This window comes from Myotis daubentonii, chromosome 19 (assembly GCF_963259705.1).
Source record: "Myotis daubentonii chromosome 19, mMyoDau2.1, whole genome shotgun sequence".
Taxonomy (NCBI): Eukaryota; Metazoa; Chordata; class Mammalia; order Chiroptera; family Vespertilionidae; genus Myotis; species Myotis daubentonii.
The window spans coordinates 18,328,834-18,343,692 of NC_081858.1; the positions used below are offsets into that span (position 1 = coordinate 18,328,834).

At 40.0% G+C, this 14,859-nt stretch overlaps 1 protein-coding gene across 4 annotated transcripts in view; it reads right to left on the minus strand.

Annotated features, from left to right (window-relative positions):
* The window catches only part of ARHGAP32 (Rho GTPase activating protein 32), a 174,248-nt gene that overhangs the window by 63,591 nt on the left and 95,798 nt on the right, over positions 1-14,859 (minus strand). For 3 of the 4 annotated variants that reach the window (XM_059676653.1, XM_059676650.1, XM_059676652.1), the window contains exons 3-6: positions 12,244-12,335; positions 11,656-11,697; positions 11,188-11,272; positions 4,535-4,621 (exon numbers count right to left, since the gene is read on the minus strand). In XM_059676653.1, the coding sequence (XP_059532636.1) occupies positions 4,535-4,621; positions 11,188-11,272; positions 11,656-11,697; positions 12,244-12,335 (306 nt within the window). The remainder of the gene's footprint in view (positions 1-4,534; positions 4,622-11,187; positions 11,273-11,655; positions 11,698-12,243; positions 12,336-14,859) is intronic. The other variant, XM_059676651.1, reaches the window with a different exon arrangement.

The window sequence follows — 14,859 nt, forward strand, 5'->3', positions numbered from 1 at the left end:
AGAGAGGAATTCTAGATAGATCTGCTGTTCTTTCTGCGAGGCACAGTCTTCACCCATGTCCTGGGGAGTCTCTTTATCATGGGAAATTTATCTGGGGAAAAACTGTGCTATGAATCATATCTTCCACTGTATGATGAAGTTCAGGGCGACGAGAGAGACCTGCTTTAAATCTCAGCCTGGCCGTGTCCTGGCTACAGGACATCACACAAGTTACCTAACACCTGTGAGCAGCAGCTTACTCATCTCATCGGGAGCCTGGGAACAGCACCACCTACACGGCACAGAGGAGGTGTGAGGTTTAAATCAGGAGGTTTGCATCAGCCTGTACATTGTGTGGATACAGATGCTCTGCAAATGTCCACATGCAAACCCCGCCCCCTTAGGAACCGCATTTTCTAAATGAACCGAGTGAAGGAAATATTTAATACCGAGGAATACATTTCTAATGGTGGAATTTCAAGCATCGACATACAGGAGATATTTTGAGGTAGGAAAGCATTTCCCTAAAACCAACTGTTTACCTCAACAACTAGGGCATAACGAAGCCTTCGTATTACTGTAAACATTTATGAAAAATTGGATCTTCAGAGAAATAAACTATTATATTGATGAATTCTGGTTAAAATACAGAGGTGGTTAATACAATCCAGCTTCAGCATGAAGCATTAATTTCAACCATAAGGCTGACTGAGAGACAATAAAATACACAGTATTTATGAAGCAACAATTATTCTTACAGTAACAAAACTACTTACAGAAGGGAAAGATCAGAACAGGATTTTCATTAGAGCACACGTCAGGATAAATTCTTGCAACAGCTAGGTTTAAAATTGCCATTTTAATATTAACCTTTAAACGCTGATGTTTGCTTACTTGCCAAAGAATAAAACAGTAGACTACAGAATGCTTTTAAGATTCACTACCACTAACATTTCACTTATAAATGCTTCATTCTTTGTAGTGGGCTCAATATAATTAGTGGCAGGGTTTATCTAGTTTGGTCTTTTTTTTATTATTAAATTTTCAACATTTGGGACAATAAAAGTTTATCTTATATCTACCTTGACATATTCCTGAATTTCCTAAGATTTTTAGAATTTTTCATTGGTTTCAAACTAGAAACATTGTTTCCTAAAAAGTGAGTAAAATGCAAAGAAAAAATTAGTATGATTTTCAGAAAACAAAACAAAAAAACAACATTTTTCCATTCAGATAAACATCATGATACAAACTGGAAAAGCATTGCTTCATCCACATTAGCTAACTTGTTTTTCTACCTAACACTTTATTTCCTTCCAGTTTATTTACTTGGAGAATAGAATAAAAGGATAAGAAAGGAAATACCTGAGCCTATGTTGGATAAGACAACTTATTCTAAATAATAATTCGTACAAGAGGGAGGGAAATGAGGGCTCAGGCAAGAGATTAAACATCAGTTCTTCAAGGCATCCAGGAGAGCAGTTTAATCCGTGGTTACCACTCAGCTGAGACACACCAACCTGGGTAACTGAGGTTGTATGACAGTATCTGCTCTATTGCATGGCCCCTGCCATGCCAGCTGTTAAATAGTTTTACAATCACTCAGTCTACATAGCCTCTTGGCCTGGGACGAAACCCAGTCAGCCTCACCTCTGCTCAGAGGCTCTTCATTTGAAAGTTGCGCTTCATGTTCTCTCTGTAAGTGTCTTTATTCATGTATGCATGCTACCCACGCCCTGTCCACTTAAATCATTCAAGGAAACCTAGATGGCCAGTTTGGGTCCCTTTTATTAATATTTGGGATAGGCTCACAAAGTTCCCAGTAGCCACCCAGGTACAAATCATATTAGGAAATGGTGAAGGAATAGGGGGGGAAACCCACGAGACTGAGGTTTAAATCTTGGTCTTTCTCTTTAAGTAACAATTGTGAGTCTTGTAAAATGGAAACCAGACTATTAACCTCACAGGTTGTTGTAAGAATTAAATGACAGACTGCATGTCAGAATATCTGATGACTACACACAGGCGCCCCAAAATGCCCACTGACTCTGGACCAATTCACCAGACGAGCATAGTTTATATTTCTAGGTTCACAATTTTAAAAGAAATTAAGACTTTAGAGGGCAGAGGCAAAGGCATGGTTAGAAGGTTCGAAGATAAGACCTAAAGGAAACAGTTATCACTTAACTTACAGGAAGGGAAAAGATCACTATTTAATTGGCCATTATTTTTAAGATCAAAGAACAAGGGAAGAGAGTGGGTTAAGATGAAGGACCAAGGGTTTTGCTTAAATAAAAAGAATTTCAAGAGCACATTATTAAAATGAGAAATTAGCAAAGATATGAAACGTGCATAAATAGCTTCTGAGATGGATAGATCCCATCAGCGGTGATGAGCTTATCTTACCTGAAGACTATGCAACCCCCCCACGTCTGTTGTTACCAGTGAATTCCAAGGAGATGCAGGAGAAACTGGCAATCAGAGAACTGAAGTCCTTAGCAGCTCCTGCTAAGATTCCCTACAGCTTAGAAAAGCCACTTTAGGCATTTGGGCCTCAATTTCCTCATTTGCAAAATTAGAGGGTTTGATTGTGAGTCTCTCTTAGTTATTAAAAAAGTAGGATTCTCGTTTAATATGGTTTGTGGCTGAGCTGCATGGCAAGAATACAGGAGGTGAGCCATGGGCAGGCAGCAATGACTACTTACGCCGAGGCAGAGCAGTGTGGTGGCATTATTGCAATGCAGTAAATTACTGCTTTGATGTAATAAACAGCATACCAAGGAGTCTAAAATTTTCTAAGCAGTTTGACAAGATGTTCACTACCAGGAAACAGCCTACCTATCTAGGTCACTACTCATGGAAGCATAATCAAATAACAATTATACATGCTACTGTATGGTATCAAAATACCATAGATAACTTTTGAAGGTCATTTTTGAAAGCCAGCACAGGTATTACTGACACTGTGTTTTGCTTATGAGAATAAAAAATATTTGCCTTGTCAGAACATGTGGAAATTAATAGTGAGAGAAAAAAAAGATGCTGAAAAGTGCTAGGCTATAGAGGGATTAATGAATTCACTATGACATGTCAACCAGGTACTCTAGATAAAGAAGGTATGTTTTTATCATAGATACAGATTAGATAGATAGATATAGATTATATAGATATAGATATAGATATAGATATAGATATAGATATAGATATAGATATCAGAGAGGAAGGGAGAGGGAGAGAGAGAGAGAAAAATCAATGATGAGAGAAAATCATTGATCGGCTGCCTCCCGCACACCCCACACTGGGGATCAAGCCTGCAACCGGGCATGTGCCCTGACCGGGAATTCAACCGTGACCTCCTAGTTCATACTTTGATGTTCAACCACTGAGCTACGCCAGCCGGGCAGAAGATACGTTTTATATTCGTCTATCAGTAAAGGCTCATCATAAAAGCACTTAATATTCTCACTTAAAAATTAACTCACCAAATAAAAATACAACATGAAACTTAGTGGTTTAGAGCTGCCTACTTCCGAGATGATAGTCCATAAAACATAAAAGAAAAACTCCATTTCCAGCATCATACACTGACACCTAAAAGCACTCAAATAAAAAAGCACTTAATTCTGAAAGGCTTTCCTTAAGGTCACCTAGATTAAGAACTTCAGTATTTCCCATATGAGATAAGCCTTAGACTTTCCAAGGTTATTTAATTTTAACTTCAGGTACATACATAATACTTTTGGGGGTGGGGGGGAAATAAAATAAATGACCCTATCGTACTCTTTCCCAAAGAAAAAGAAAAACTTTGTATACAAGAAATTTTTGCTTGAAAACAGGCAGAAGGCTCAATAAACATAGACTAAATAAACTATATTACCTGATTAGTTGGTAGAGGAAATAATCAATGCTACATGTAACATATTTTAAATCTCATTAAAAGCAAGTCAAAACCAGCACAGTTCTAGAACATGCACACATTCTACTATTACACCACAGTGGAATTCACCATCCTGGTTAGAAATGTGAGCACCTCAGGCAGAGATGATTTTGTGGGCTCTTAGCATCTTACCATAAACAACAGACTCCCCTTGCTCTTACAAGAAGAATTTTCATCGAAGTTTGTAAATTAAATGTCTAGAAAACGGATTCTTTTAAACTGACTGTTTCAACTCTGAGTACATATAGAAATGCCAAAATGACTAAGAGAAAGAAAACAAAACGTCTGTATTTCCATAGTCACCGTTATGCATTCACAGGGGTCGAAAGCCTTAAAAACTTTCTGAAAACGCAGAGAAGATATGCGAGCTGTCATACTAAACTGTGCATTCCACTTGATTCTGTATAAAGACATTTATTCCTCTTTTTTTAGAGGATACCATTTACTTTCTTAACAATGGCCATTCATCGCCCAATTCCCTTTCAATATTGTACAAGTATTTTCCTGTGGATTCTATGAGGCAGTATGAGAAAAGCGTTACAGAAAGGAACTTAACAATCGCTCAAAACAATCCTTAGTACATTTTATGTGAAACAGAGAACGCAGCCACAAAATTACCTGACAAGCGATGTGCACGAGGTAGACCAGCTCTTTCGATTCACAGCCGTTTTTCGTTACATCGGTCTGCTCTTCTGAAAGGGAGAGCTGAGGCCAAGAAGAAAGGGCAGAGAGCGGGAGAGCCGTGATTAGTGAACAAGAACAAACGAAGCGTTCAGTAATACTTTCGTTCTCACATCAACGTGATGGAATAAGGTGTGCCTTGGAGTAGAATTCTACTACTTGAAGGCAGATAAAGAATTCAAGATTTTAAAAAAGATGTGACTCTGAGAATTGTAGCTTGTCTCTAAACCAACACGTGCACAAAAGCAGCAAATAAAACACATTCGCTCCAGGGCAGGTCTTCATGCCCTTACTTTATGTCACAGCGGGAAGGAAGGTGCCAGGGGCTAGGAGAGGCAGGTGAGCAGCTGGTTTACCCGGCTCAGCTCTGCTACAGACACTGCAGACTGGGGCCCGGAGAACAGCGTGGGCTCCGGCTACGTTTCATTGTAGACTCACTGTGCAGGTCTGCACACTGAACTTTATTTTTATTCGAAACACAAAATAGCATTTAGAAACTGGGCGGTTTTATATGAAGAAAAAAAAAAACAATTTCTAGGCTTCTATTGAAACAACAGGAAATCTGAAGTATTGGACCCATATTCTCACATGGGCAACAACTGGCCGGGGCTGAGAGGCGACCGGCCCCTGTGAATGTGGCTCCAAGAGACTTTGCCACCGAATCGATTCCTCTTTACTTTTTCACCAGCATCGAGGCTGGATGTTAACTGTCATCCGTCGTGCTGCTTGCTTTGCTATTTCTTATCCCACTCAAGGCGCTCACTCACCTTACCTGCCGGCCCTAACTAGGGATGCACTGGCAAACTCTGAGCCAGAGTCAGACAACCCTGAGTGCAAAAGAGTCACTCGCTGGTTGTGCAATATCGATCTCCCTACTTAATCTCTCACCTGGAAAATGGCGATGATGTCACAGTAACTATTCTCGAGGTTTTGAGTATTAAATGAGATAACAGTTATTAAGTACTCACTGAGGAACCTGGCACTCAGTGAGTACTTAATAAATGTTACCTATTATTACAGTTAAGGTTATCAGAAATATAAGGATAAAAAAATATATATATAAGGATGACGAAGATATGTTCTCTGTTTTTGAAAGCAGTAGCACAAAAAGTATTTAAAAAAAAAAAAACACACCGCCCTAACCAGTTTGGCTCAGTGGATAGAGCGTCGTCCTGCGGCCTGAAGGGTCCCAGGTTCGATTTCAGTCAAGGGCATGTACCTTGGTTGCGGGCACATCCCCAGTGGGGAGTGTGCAGGAGGCAGCTGATCAATGTTTCTCTCTCATCGATGTTTCTAGCTCTCTATCCCTCTCCCCCTCCTCTCTGTAAAAAATCAATAAAATATTAAAAAATAAAATAAACAAAAACACCTTTATAAGAGATAATCATTCATTCTCACATTAGCCAAAATAAACCAGATGAACTACAAAGTCATAGGGGATTTTTTTGATGAAAAAAAAAATGATGGGTGAAATGAAACCTGAATGAAGTTGCAGAAAGTGACAAGACTTTCATGAGACCCAAGAGGTCGATGATGTGTTTGGAAGCCTGGAAAAGGCACAGGAGGATCCGGAACCTGCCTCAGCCAAGGTCAGGAGAAACCAGCGAAACCCTGACTGGCCGCATGCGGCCCGCAGTGATAAAGGACAATGCAAGGAACACCTGGTACCAGTGTCCATGCCCGCCCACCCACTGATTTCCCCAGGTATTCCTTCAAGTGCCTGAGGTCAGTCCGTAAAGCTATACAGGAATGTAGCTTTATGCCCACAGTTGGGAAAGAATCTTAGCTGCAACACCGATAGGGAAAAATAAGAGACTGACTACATCAAAAACTTTACAGTTATTACAAAAGGGACACCATAAACCAAGTGAAAAGATGCGTTACAAACTGGGATAAAAAATATCTGTAATACACATTTGGCAGATTTTTAAACTATCACACATACTATCACACATAGATAGGTATATGCCTAACCCAAACATCTTGAAAAGTACCTGGAATTTAAGTAAGGGTCACTAATTATCTGATGAGTGACTGAATAAACAAACATGGTCTCACTGGAATGCAATCCTCACTTTCAAAACTAAATTCATCATCTTTCTTCACATATTCACTTCTTCCTCCTTAATTCCCCAAGTAAATCAATAGCATAACATAACTGATAGTGGAGAAGGGCACGTAATAAGAATAGAGCCACAGTTGTCTAATAACTATACCTACTAACTATAGAAGAGAAGTTTTCTTACAGGCCCCGGGAAACTGAAGGATGAAACAAGGCTGTAGAAAGGTAAGATGCCTCGATGGGTCCATGGCTCAGAAAAGAAATACATTCTGAGAACAGACCAAGGACAGGACACGCTTTGATTTGGTTGCTGTGCCTGGACCCTGACCCCCTCCGGGAGTTTGCCTAGGAACGCTGACTATTCTCCAGTCTCAGGAAGGGGCTGAGCTGTTTGTAGCATCATAGGAGATTAGCCACCTTGTTATGGTTCTTTGAGCTCCTGAAGGCCCAACTTCAGACCCTCCTCTCCCCTTTCCATTTTATGCTCACAGCGGCACCTAGCCATCTTCTCCCTCGTGTGTATATAATCAGCCAACTGGCGAGGGGGGTCAGAGCAGAATTTCCAGGGTGACCAACTGCTCTCCCATGCTGCCGGCAGTATTGGAATAAACCCTCATATATGATTCAACCTTGTCTCTGTTTAATTTGGCTCAAGTAGTGACAGGCAGCCTCGGACCCATTGTGTCTGGTTTCATAACCATTCACTGTTAACCAACCTAATCATCCCGGATTCATCTACCTCTCCGCCTCTCCACATATCCTTTCTTTTTATATTCCCAGGGTCAAGATCTGATCTCAACCTTTGATTCCCTAATCTCTCTCTTTAGTCTCCCCAAACTTGCCTCTCACACCTCACCTGTTCCTTTTATCCCCTTCTCCACTGCTTCTCCCCTGGGTCTGGGCCTCACAGTGTCTGGTCTAGACAATTGCTGGCTGGACATTCACAGTAGTCTTCCCACTGGCCTCTCTCCATTTCCCTCGCACACCGATTATGGCACTTTCTTTTCAAAATCTCTCAATACTTTCTCAATTCCTACTAAGAAGGTAATTTAAATGCAAAGTCCAGAAGCTTAGATGAGCTTTGAAGAAAGGCACTGCTCCAAATATCTTCGAAACCACGTTTTCCCATAATCCTTCTAACCCATTCATCCCCTCCCCTTCCCTCCCAGGTGCCTTTGTCTAAGCTAATTTTCCTTGTCTAAATGCTCTGCACTTCTGTCTTTGCATATCCCAAATCTATTCAAGCTCCAATAAAGCCTTCCTTGAGTGCCACAGGAAGTAACTTCTCTTGCCTCTGAATGCCTATACAAGCACTCTCACAATATGTATTACATTTTTCTTAGGTGTACTGGTATATTGATTGTTTCCCCTGAGGAAAGAATCTCTTACAAGGTATTCAAGAAAAGCATTCTTGATGAATTGTCTGTTGGTTTTAAGACACCCTATGAACAAGTCAGAATGGCGAGGTTTTATGCAGTACCCACACCACATGTGCCAAGAGCACACATTATCAACAATTGGGCTACATTTGCCTATTGAATGACATGAACGTAATGATTTACATTATTTGTACTTCCTTCAGTGTAACGCTATCTCAGTGCTTTGTCTATAAGGAAGGGAGAACAGAAGGACCAAGTCCCATCCTTCTAGATTCCTTACAAATCTATTTTTGGAGTTATTTTTCCTATACTGAATTCACTTTTCTATCACCATGGTAACCAATCTGCAATTAGTGTTGTTAGGATCTTTAAAAATAAAACTCTATCCAGAAAGCCTTCCAATATTCAGAAACGTCCTCTCTCTACAGGGAGCATGGACATCAGTTTTGTAAGTCAGGGTAGAAATACATCACCCCACATAAAATACTGGTCATCAAAGCCGAATCAACAGATTTCAAATGTCCATCTTTTATTTAGTTCTGGTACGGTTGCAATTGCACTGTGACATACTTCTGTAGTTCGTACATTCAACCTCTGTAGCCTCTATGAGGTGTGGAAGCATGAAAAATATTTCTGTTTCACAATGTTATGTGGTCCACGCATGCCCGCCGTCAACACCCTAACACAGGGGTGGGCAAACTTTTTGACTCAAGGGCCACAATGGGTTCTTAAACTGGACCGGAGGGCCGGAACAAAAGCATGGATAGAGTGTTTGTGTGAACTAATATAAATTCAAAGTAAACATCATTACATAAAAGGGTATGGTCTTTTTTTTTTTAGTTTTATTCATTTCAAACGGGCCGAATCCGGCCCGCGGGCCGTAGTTTGCGGACGGCTGCACCTAACCCATTAAGAGTGACAATACCACTTTAAAACTCCTGAGTCGAGAATGCCAAGTGGAAGAATATATACTAGAGTTGCCTTTTAGGTGAGTAATAAGTGAACTAAGTTCTAATTTCAGCATATTAGGCAAAAATCAATAGTAGACAAAACTGCACTTCAAATTCCTTTGGAAAAAGCTAGAGACCTACACACATCTTCATAAGCCTCACGGTCTACTTTTCCCTCCAGACTTGGGAGAGAGCACTGTTCCTATGTTGACGACCAGGTTTGCTCAACTCCAGACACTAGAATCCCCCTCAGCTCAGTGAGATGCCCGCAGCATGCAGAACACATGGGAAATGAGCGAGAATGACACCCCGGCAGAATCACAGCTCCTGTCTTACAGGTGCTCACTCCAGAACATACACTCGTCAGGAAAACAGTGCTTCATGGGCATTTCCACATTTCTGTGCGGTCAGGACTTGCTTTGATACCTGGGTTACGACTGAACAGCAAACCTACAAATAGAGCCCTCTGGTCAGAGAAGAGTTTTCTCTCTCCCAGAGCCCTATGCTTACATCCCAGGGTGTTAATGGCTCGTGGCTGTGATGCACACACAGACCCCTCCACTTCCCTGCTGTGATCTTAGGTAAGTTCTTAAACTCTTCCTACCTCGATTTCCTCGTCTGAAACTGTTGTGAAGACTCAATCAGACAATATACAAATAGTACTTAGTGTAAATCTGGCTCACAGAAAACATTCAATAAATACTGGCTTGTATTTGATTACCATAATCCTGATAACTTCATTTAAAATGAAAAGTCAGGATTTGTGTTTCACATGATTTTTCCTCAACATTTTCACACTTGGGTCAAACATTACAACCTCTTTCCACATTTCTCAGTATGAAGACAAGAGTGTATCTGATCACAGAAAGCAACAGGAGCATTTCCCAGGCCCTTGCACAGTAACTTCAGCAGCGAATGCTCAAGAAATAGGTATTAAAGTCATACGTTTCCTAGGCCTTATTTCAGATAAGAGCTGATCTCTTGGATTCAGGTTAATTTACCTCAATGCTTTATATGAAATCAGATAAAAAGGAAACATTAATTTCAGCTTCAGAGGAGCAAATAATAGGAAATGCAAACCACATAAACGTTTTAGTGTCCTCCACACTAGATGGCGGCACCACACCAGCCACAGCAGGAGGAGAGCAAGGCCTCAAATGGGTAAAACAGAATGAACTGATTACTGATATTTGCATGTTACAAGGGATTATTTCCCTTCTTACTGAAAAAACATTTTCTGAAATTTGAATAAATTTTAGTTTTTGAACAATGGAGATGATACAACAGAGAGAAGTGCAATAAAGATAATAAATTTACAAAATCTAAAACTATACACTGAGTGGCCAGATTATTATGACCACCTGACGGTTGTAGGCAAATTAGCTATAATTTCGCGCTGAAGTTGCTAGAGGGCAGGCCATTATAAATAGGGAAGCAGGCTGTTTACCACGACAGTAGACGTGATTTTTTTTCTGAAGATTTGGGTAAACAACGCGATTTAACAGCCTTTGAACGTGGGGTATACTATATGGTTTTACTTAAAACAAGAAGTCCTTTCTAAAAATTATCTTTTTTTCCCTCTGAGGTTTCGATTTCTCTAAACAAAACATAATACAACGCTATATATCAAAACCTATAGAGTTTGTTTAATGTACTATTCAGGGGAAAATTTTCCAAACTTAAATGCACTGATTAAAAAACAATAGCATTGCCCTGGCCAGTGTGGCTCAGTTGGTTGGAGCATCATCCCATGCAACTCAAGATAGCGGGCTCGATTCCCAGTTGAGGCACATGCCTGGGTTGCAGGTTCAATCCCCCAACTGGAGCAAGTGTGGGAGGCAACCAATCGATGTGCCTCTCTCACATTGATGTCTGTCTGTCTGTCTCTCTCTCTCTCTCTTTCCTTCCTTTCCCTTCCCTCCCACTCTCTCTAAAAATCAATGGAAAAATTATCCTCCTGTGGAGATATCGAAAGAGCCACTTATTTGTATTTAAAAAAACACACAATAACATAATATTGTAATAACTATGGATGGTGTCAGATGGGTACTAGACTTATTGGGGTGATCACTTGTAAGTTATATAAATGTCTGATCACTATGTTTGTATACCTGAAACGAATATGTGCCTGGTTTATTCCTGAAAAAGAGTCGTGAATAACAAACTTAACTCAGCACGTAGGAGCCACGTCAAGCATACCTGTATGCTGCCAAACTCCACGTTTTCATAGTGGAAATGTGCGCATTCGGCCATCTTCGGAAAGTGGCCTTTGGTGAAGGGCAACCTGAAGCACAGGAGAGAAATCAGTGAGATACAAGACACCGCAACAGTGAAGAAACTGCTAAGCCTCCGGAGAAAATAAAACGGGTTTAGGAGCTCATGCAAGCCAACTATTTCATAGTGTATTTAATAAGCACATGCGCAGGAGCACACATATACCCACACACCCCCTTTCAGAAATACACGGAATCCAATGGAAGTTACATGGAGTGCACGGGTCAAAAAACAACAACAAAAATTAAAAAGCATCACTGTACTCTCCTCATCGTGTCCCAAGTCAGTGCCCACAGGAAAACTATGCTGTTGGTGAATGTTATGGGAACTGAGACGAGCCAGCTTCCAGCCAGAAGCAGCATTCCCACCACAGAACACAAAGCCAGGCGTTACCTGTGCATGTTGTCGCAGCCCATCAGTCCGGGGTTGGTGGGTCTGGATGCAGAATGAACACTTTCATCCTTGTCTTTTCTATACCCGCCATGAAAACACAGCTATCTAACCCTCTACCCGCTGACAAGGTGGTTTTTCTGCGTAAAACTGAAACAGGTACCTGAAGATATTTCACTTGAGAGTCAACTTCCGGCACCCATCCCCTACCCTTGTGAAGGCGAAGTTGAGATAGAGCAATTCCCATAACCCAAACAACAAACTCGATTTTTCTAAGTGGGTGAGAACACCTACTAAAGGTACCAAGAAGGACATGTTTGGCTTTTTCCTGATGAACAAATGCAGTCTAACAGACAATGACATAAAGATGCAAGAACAAAATTACAGGGTATTTTTAGGCCAGAGCTAGTCGTCAAACCTAGCCCACTAACTGCTGAGTCATAAATTAAGGCTTAACGGTATAGTTTAATGTATGGACAGTAACAGCTTATTTAGTAAGAAATCTAAATAAAGGTTTTAACAGAACTAAAGTAAAGAACTCATTTCCATTTATAGGAATTCATTTCAAAACTGCGGTAAAGTTATACTTACTTTTTCACGTGTTTAACCTTCATACTAGCTGTGCTGCCACATGTCTTAAGGCTAAGGTCTCCAGGAATCTCAGGCACATCTGCTCCTCTTGCCTTAAAAATAATAAAGAAAAAAGATGTATGACTATTCCTTTAGTACCCATATGTTTTAAAAAACAGAGTATAGTTCATTTTTAATGATTCTATTGACTCTGTACCAAGAGCAATACATACTGATTTAATAATCTCTTCTTAAAATGATAATTTACTGAGTTTTAATTAAGAATAAGAAAAAAATATTCACCTAATTTAAATATTTAACTTTACAGTATGAGAAAAAAATGTTCTGTTAAGAATTTTCATGCTCTTATACTCAAATTTCAAAATCAGCTATTATGTGTCTCGCACACACTTAAACCTCCCCAGGGAGTTGGTGGAATAAAGTAACCTTGGTTACAGTGATTAATAAAAGGTAAAATGGTAACGGGAACATAATTAGGAGATGACAACATGCATTTCTCACAACAGAAGTTGAAAGTGACATCTATGTAATACTTCCAAATGTACTCCTTCATCTGACACAGTTTTCATGTGGTGATTTTTTAACTCTAGTGACACATCCAACTGCAAGGTTCTTCATACTCTGAACAAAATAAATAGCAAATCCGAAAATCTATAAAAAACATTTATGCTATATTATCCATGATTTGTAACCTTAATTAGTATAGCCAATGCCACCTGATGCAACAGGGGAGAATAATATGGGGTGAGCAGTTAAACTGAGTTAAGAGGAGATTCACAAAGAAGATGTGGTAAATATATGCAACAGAATACTACTCAGCCATAAAAAAAAACCAAGTCTTGCCATTTGTGACAACATGGTTGGACCTTGAGGGCATTACACTAAGCAAAATACATCAGATAAAGAAAGACAAGCAAGCCCTGGTCAGTAGCTCAGTTGCTTGAACATCGTCCTTATACTCCCAGGTTACGGGTTTGATCCCGGTCAGGATGCATACAAGAATCAACCAATGAACGCAAAAATAAGTGGAACAACAACTTGATATTTCTCTCTTTCCCTTCCTCTCTCTCTAAAATCAATACATAAAAATAGAAAGGCAAACACCATATGATATCACTTATATGTGGCATCTAAAAATATAGACCAAAAAAAAATAAATAAAATAAAAATAAAAATATAGACCAAAAAACAAAAGTTTCTAAATACAGAGAAGAGACCGATGCTTGACAGAGCAGGGGGGTAGGGAGTGAGTAAAATGGGTGAACGGGGTCAAAATGCACAAACCTCCAGTTATAAAATAAAGAAGCCATGGGGAAGTGACGTACACACACGTGACTATAGTTAGCAGTACTGTGCTGCATCTGTGAAAGGTGCAGCTTTACTTGGTCAAGCTGGACAGGTGGGAGCACTACTACTGCTGTGATCAGACAGGCATCAGGCCTGAAGCGGGTCTGCCTCAGGCCGGCCTGAAGTGTGTGGGTTCCTGGCTTTGAGAGGAAGACTTCACAGCACGAGTCCGGGTGATTTTGAGAGTAAGTTTATGAAAGCTGGGACAGTGACACAAGGAAGGGCTTAGGACAGAAGAAGCAACAGGAGAGAAATGAGGGGGGGCTGCTTTTCTTCCTTGATAGTAACATCTATCAAGGTAACGGTCTCTACTGACTGGGCGGCGCCTTGGTCACCCACCTGGTTTTGCTGATTTTCTGGGCCTGGAGCTGAAATGGAGGCCTAGATGTTATCTCTAGGGAGGAAAGGTCAGGGGCTCTAAACCACACCCAGGGCTTTCAGCCCTAGTGAAGTTCCGTATCTGGCTGTAAAGTGCTCAGACCAGTTCATTCAGCTGTCTGTCTCAGTTTCCCCATTCCACTTGCAAGGAATTTTCCTAGCTTTCCACTGTCCTGGCTCTCTATTTTGATGCACACTGCTAAATAATCCTCCAGAAAACACTGATCCCATTTACAACACTACCACCCATGTACATGGATGCCTATTCTCTCACAACCTCACAAACACTGAATATTATCAATCTTTAACATTGCCATCTAATAGGACTACTTCATCATCTTTTTTTCTAATTAAATAGGTAAAAGATTCAATAAAGTTTCACACTTTTATTGGGCATCTGTATTATTGTGTGTGTGTGTGTGTGTGTGTGTGTGTATATATATACATACTTATTGTTAGATTCTGGTTTTTAGATTCTTCAGAGAAAAGAACATTTTTAAGTGAAAGCTAGTCATATCTGTCTGATATATAAATATCAAGATTTAATAGCTTGTCATTAAAATTAATAACCTGGAAGATCTAGTCTGTACACTGCCTGATTTAAAGACTTACTATAAAGCAATAGTAATTTAAGTCAGTTGATCCTGGACTGGAGTAAGGAAGGACAAAGTAAATAAATATAACAGAAAGTCCAGAGAAAGCCCACATATAAACAACAAAACTTAACTTGTGAGCAAAAGTAACAATGAAATTCAAAAGAATACTAATGTGTCAATAAATAAGATTGGTGAAGTTTTCTAAAGTATGCAACATAAGAAAAAACCTTGAACCTTCACAAAATTCACTCACTGTGAGGATTAATAATGCCGCTAAAATTAAATACAGAAGAAT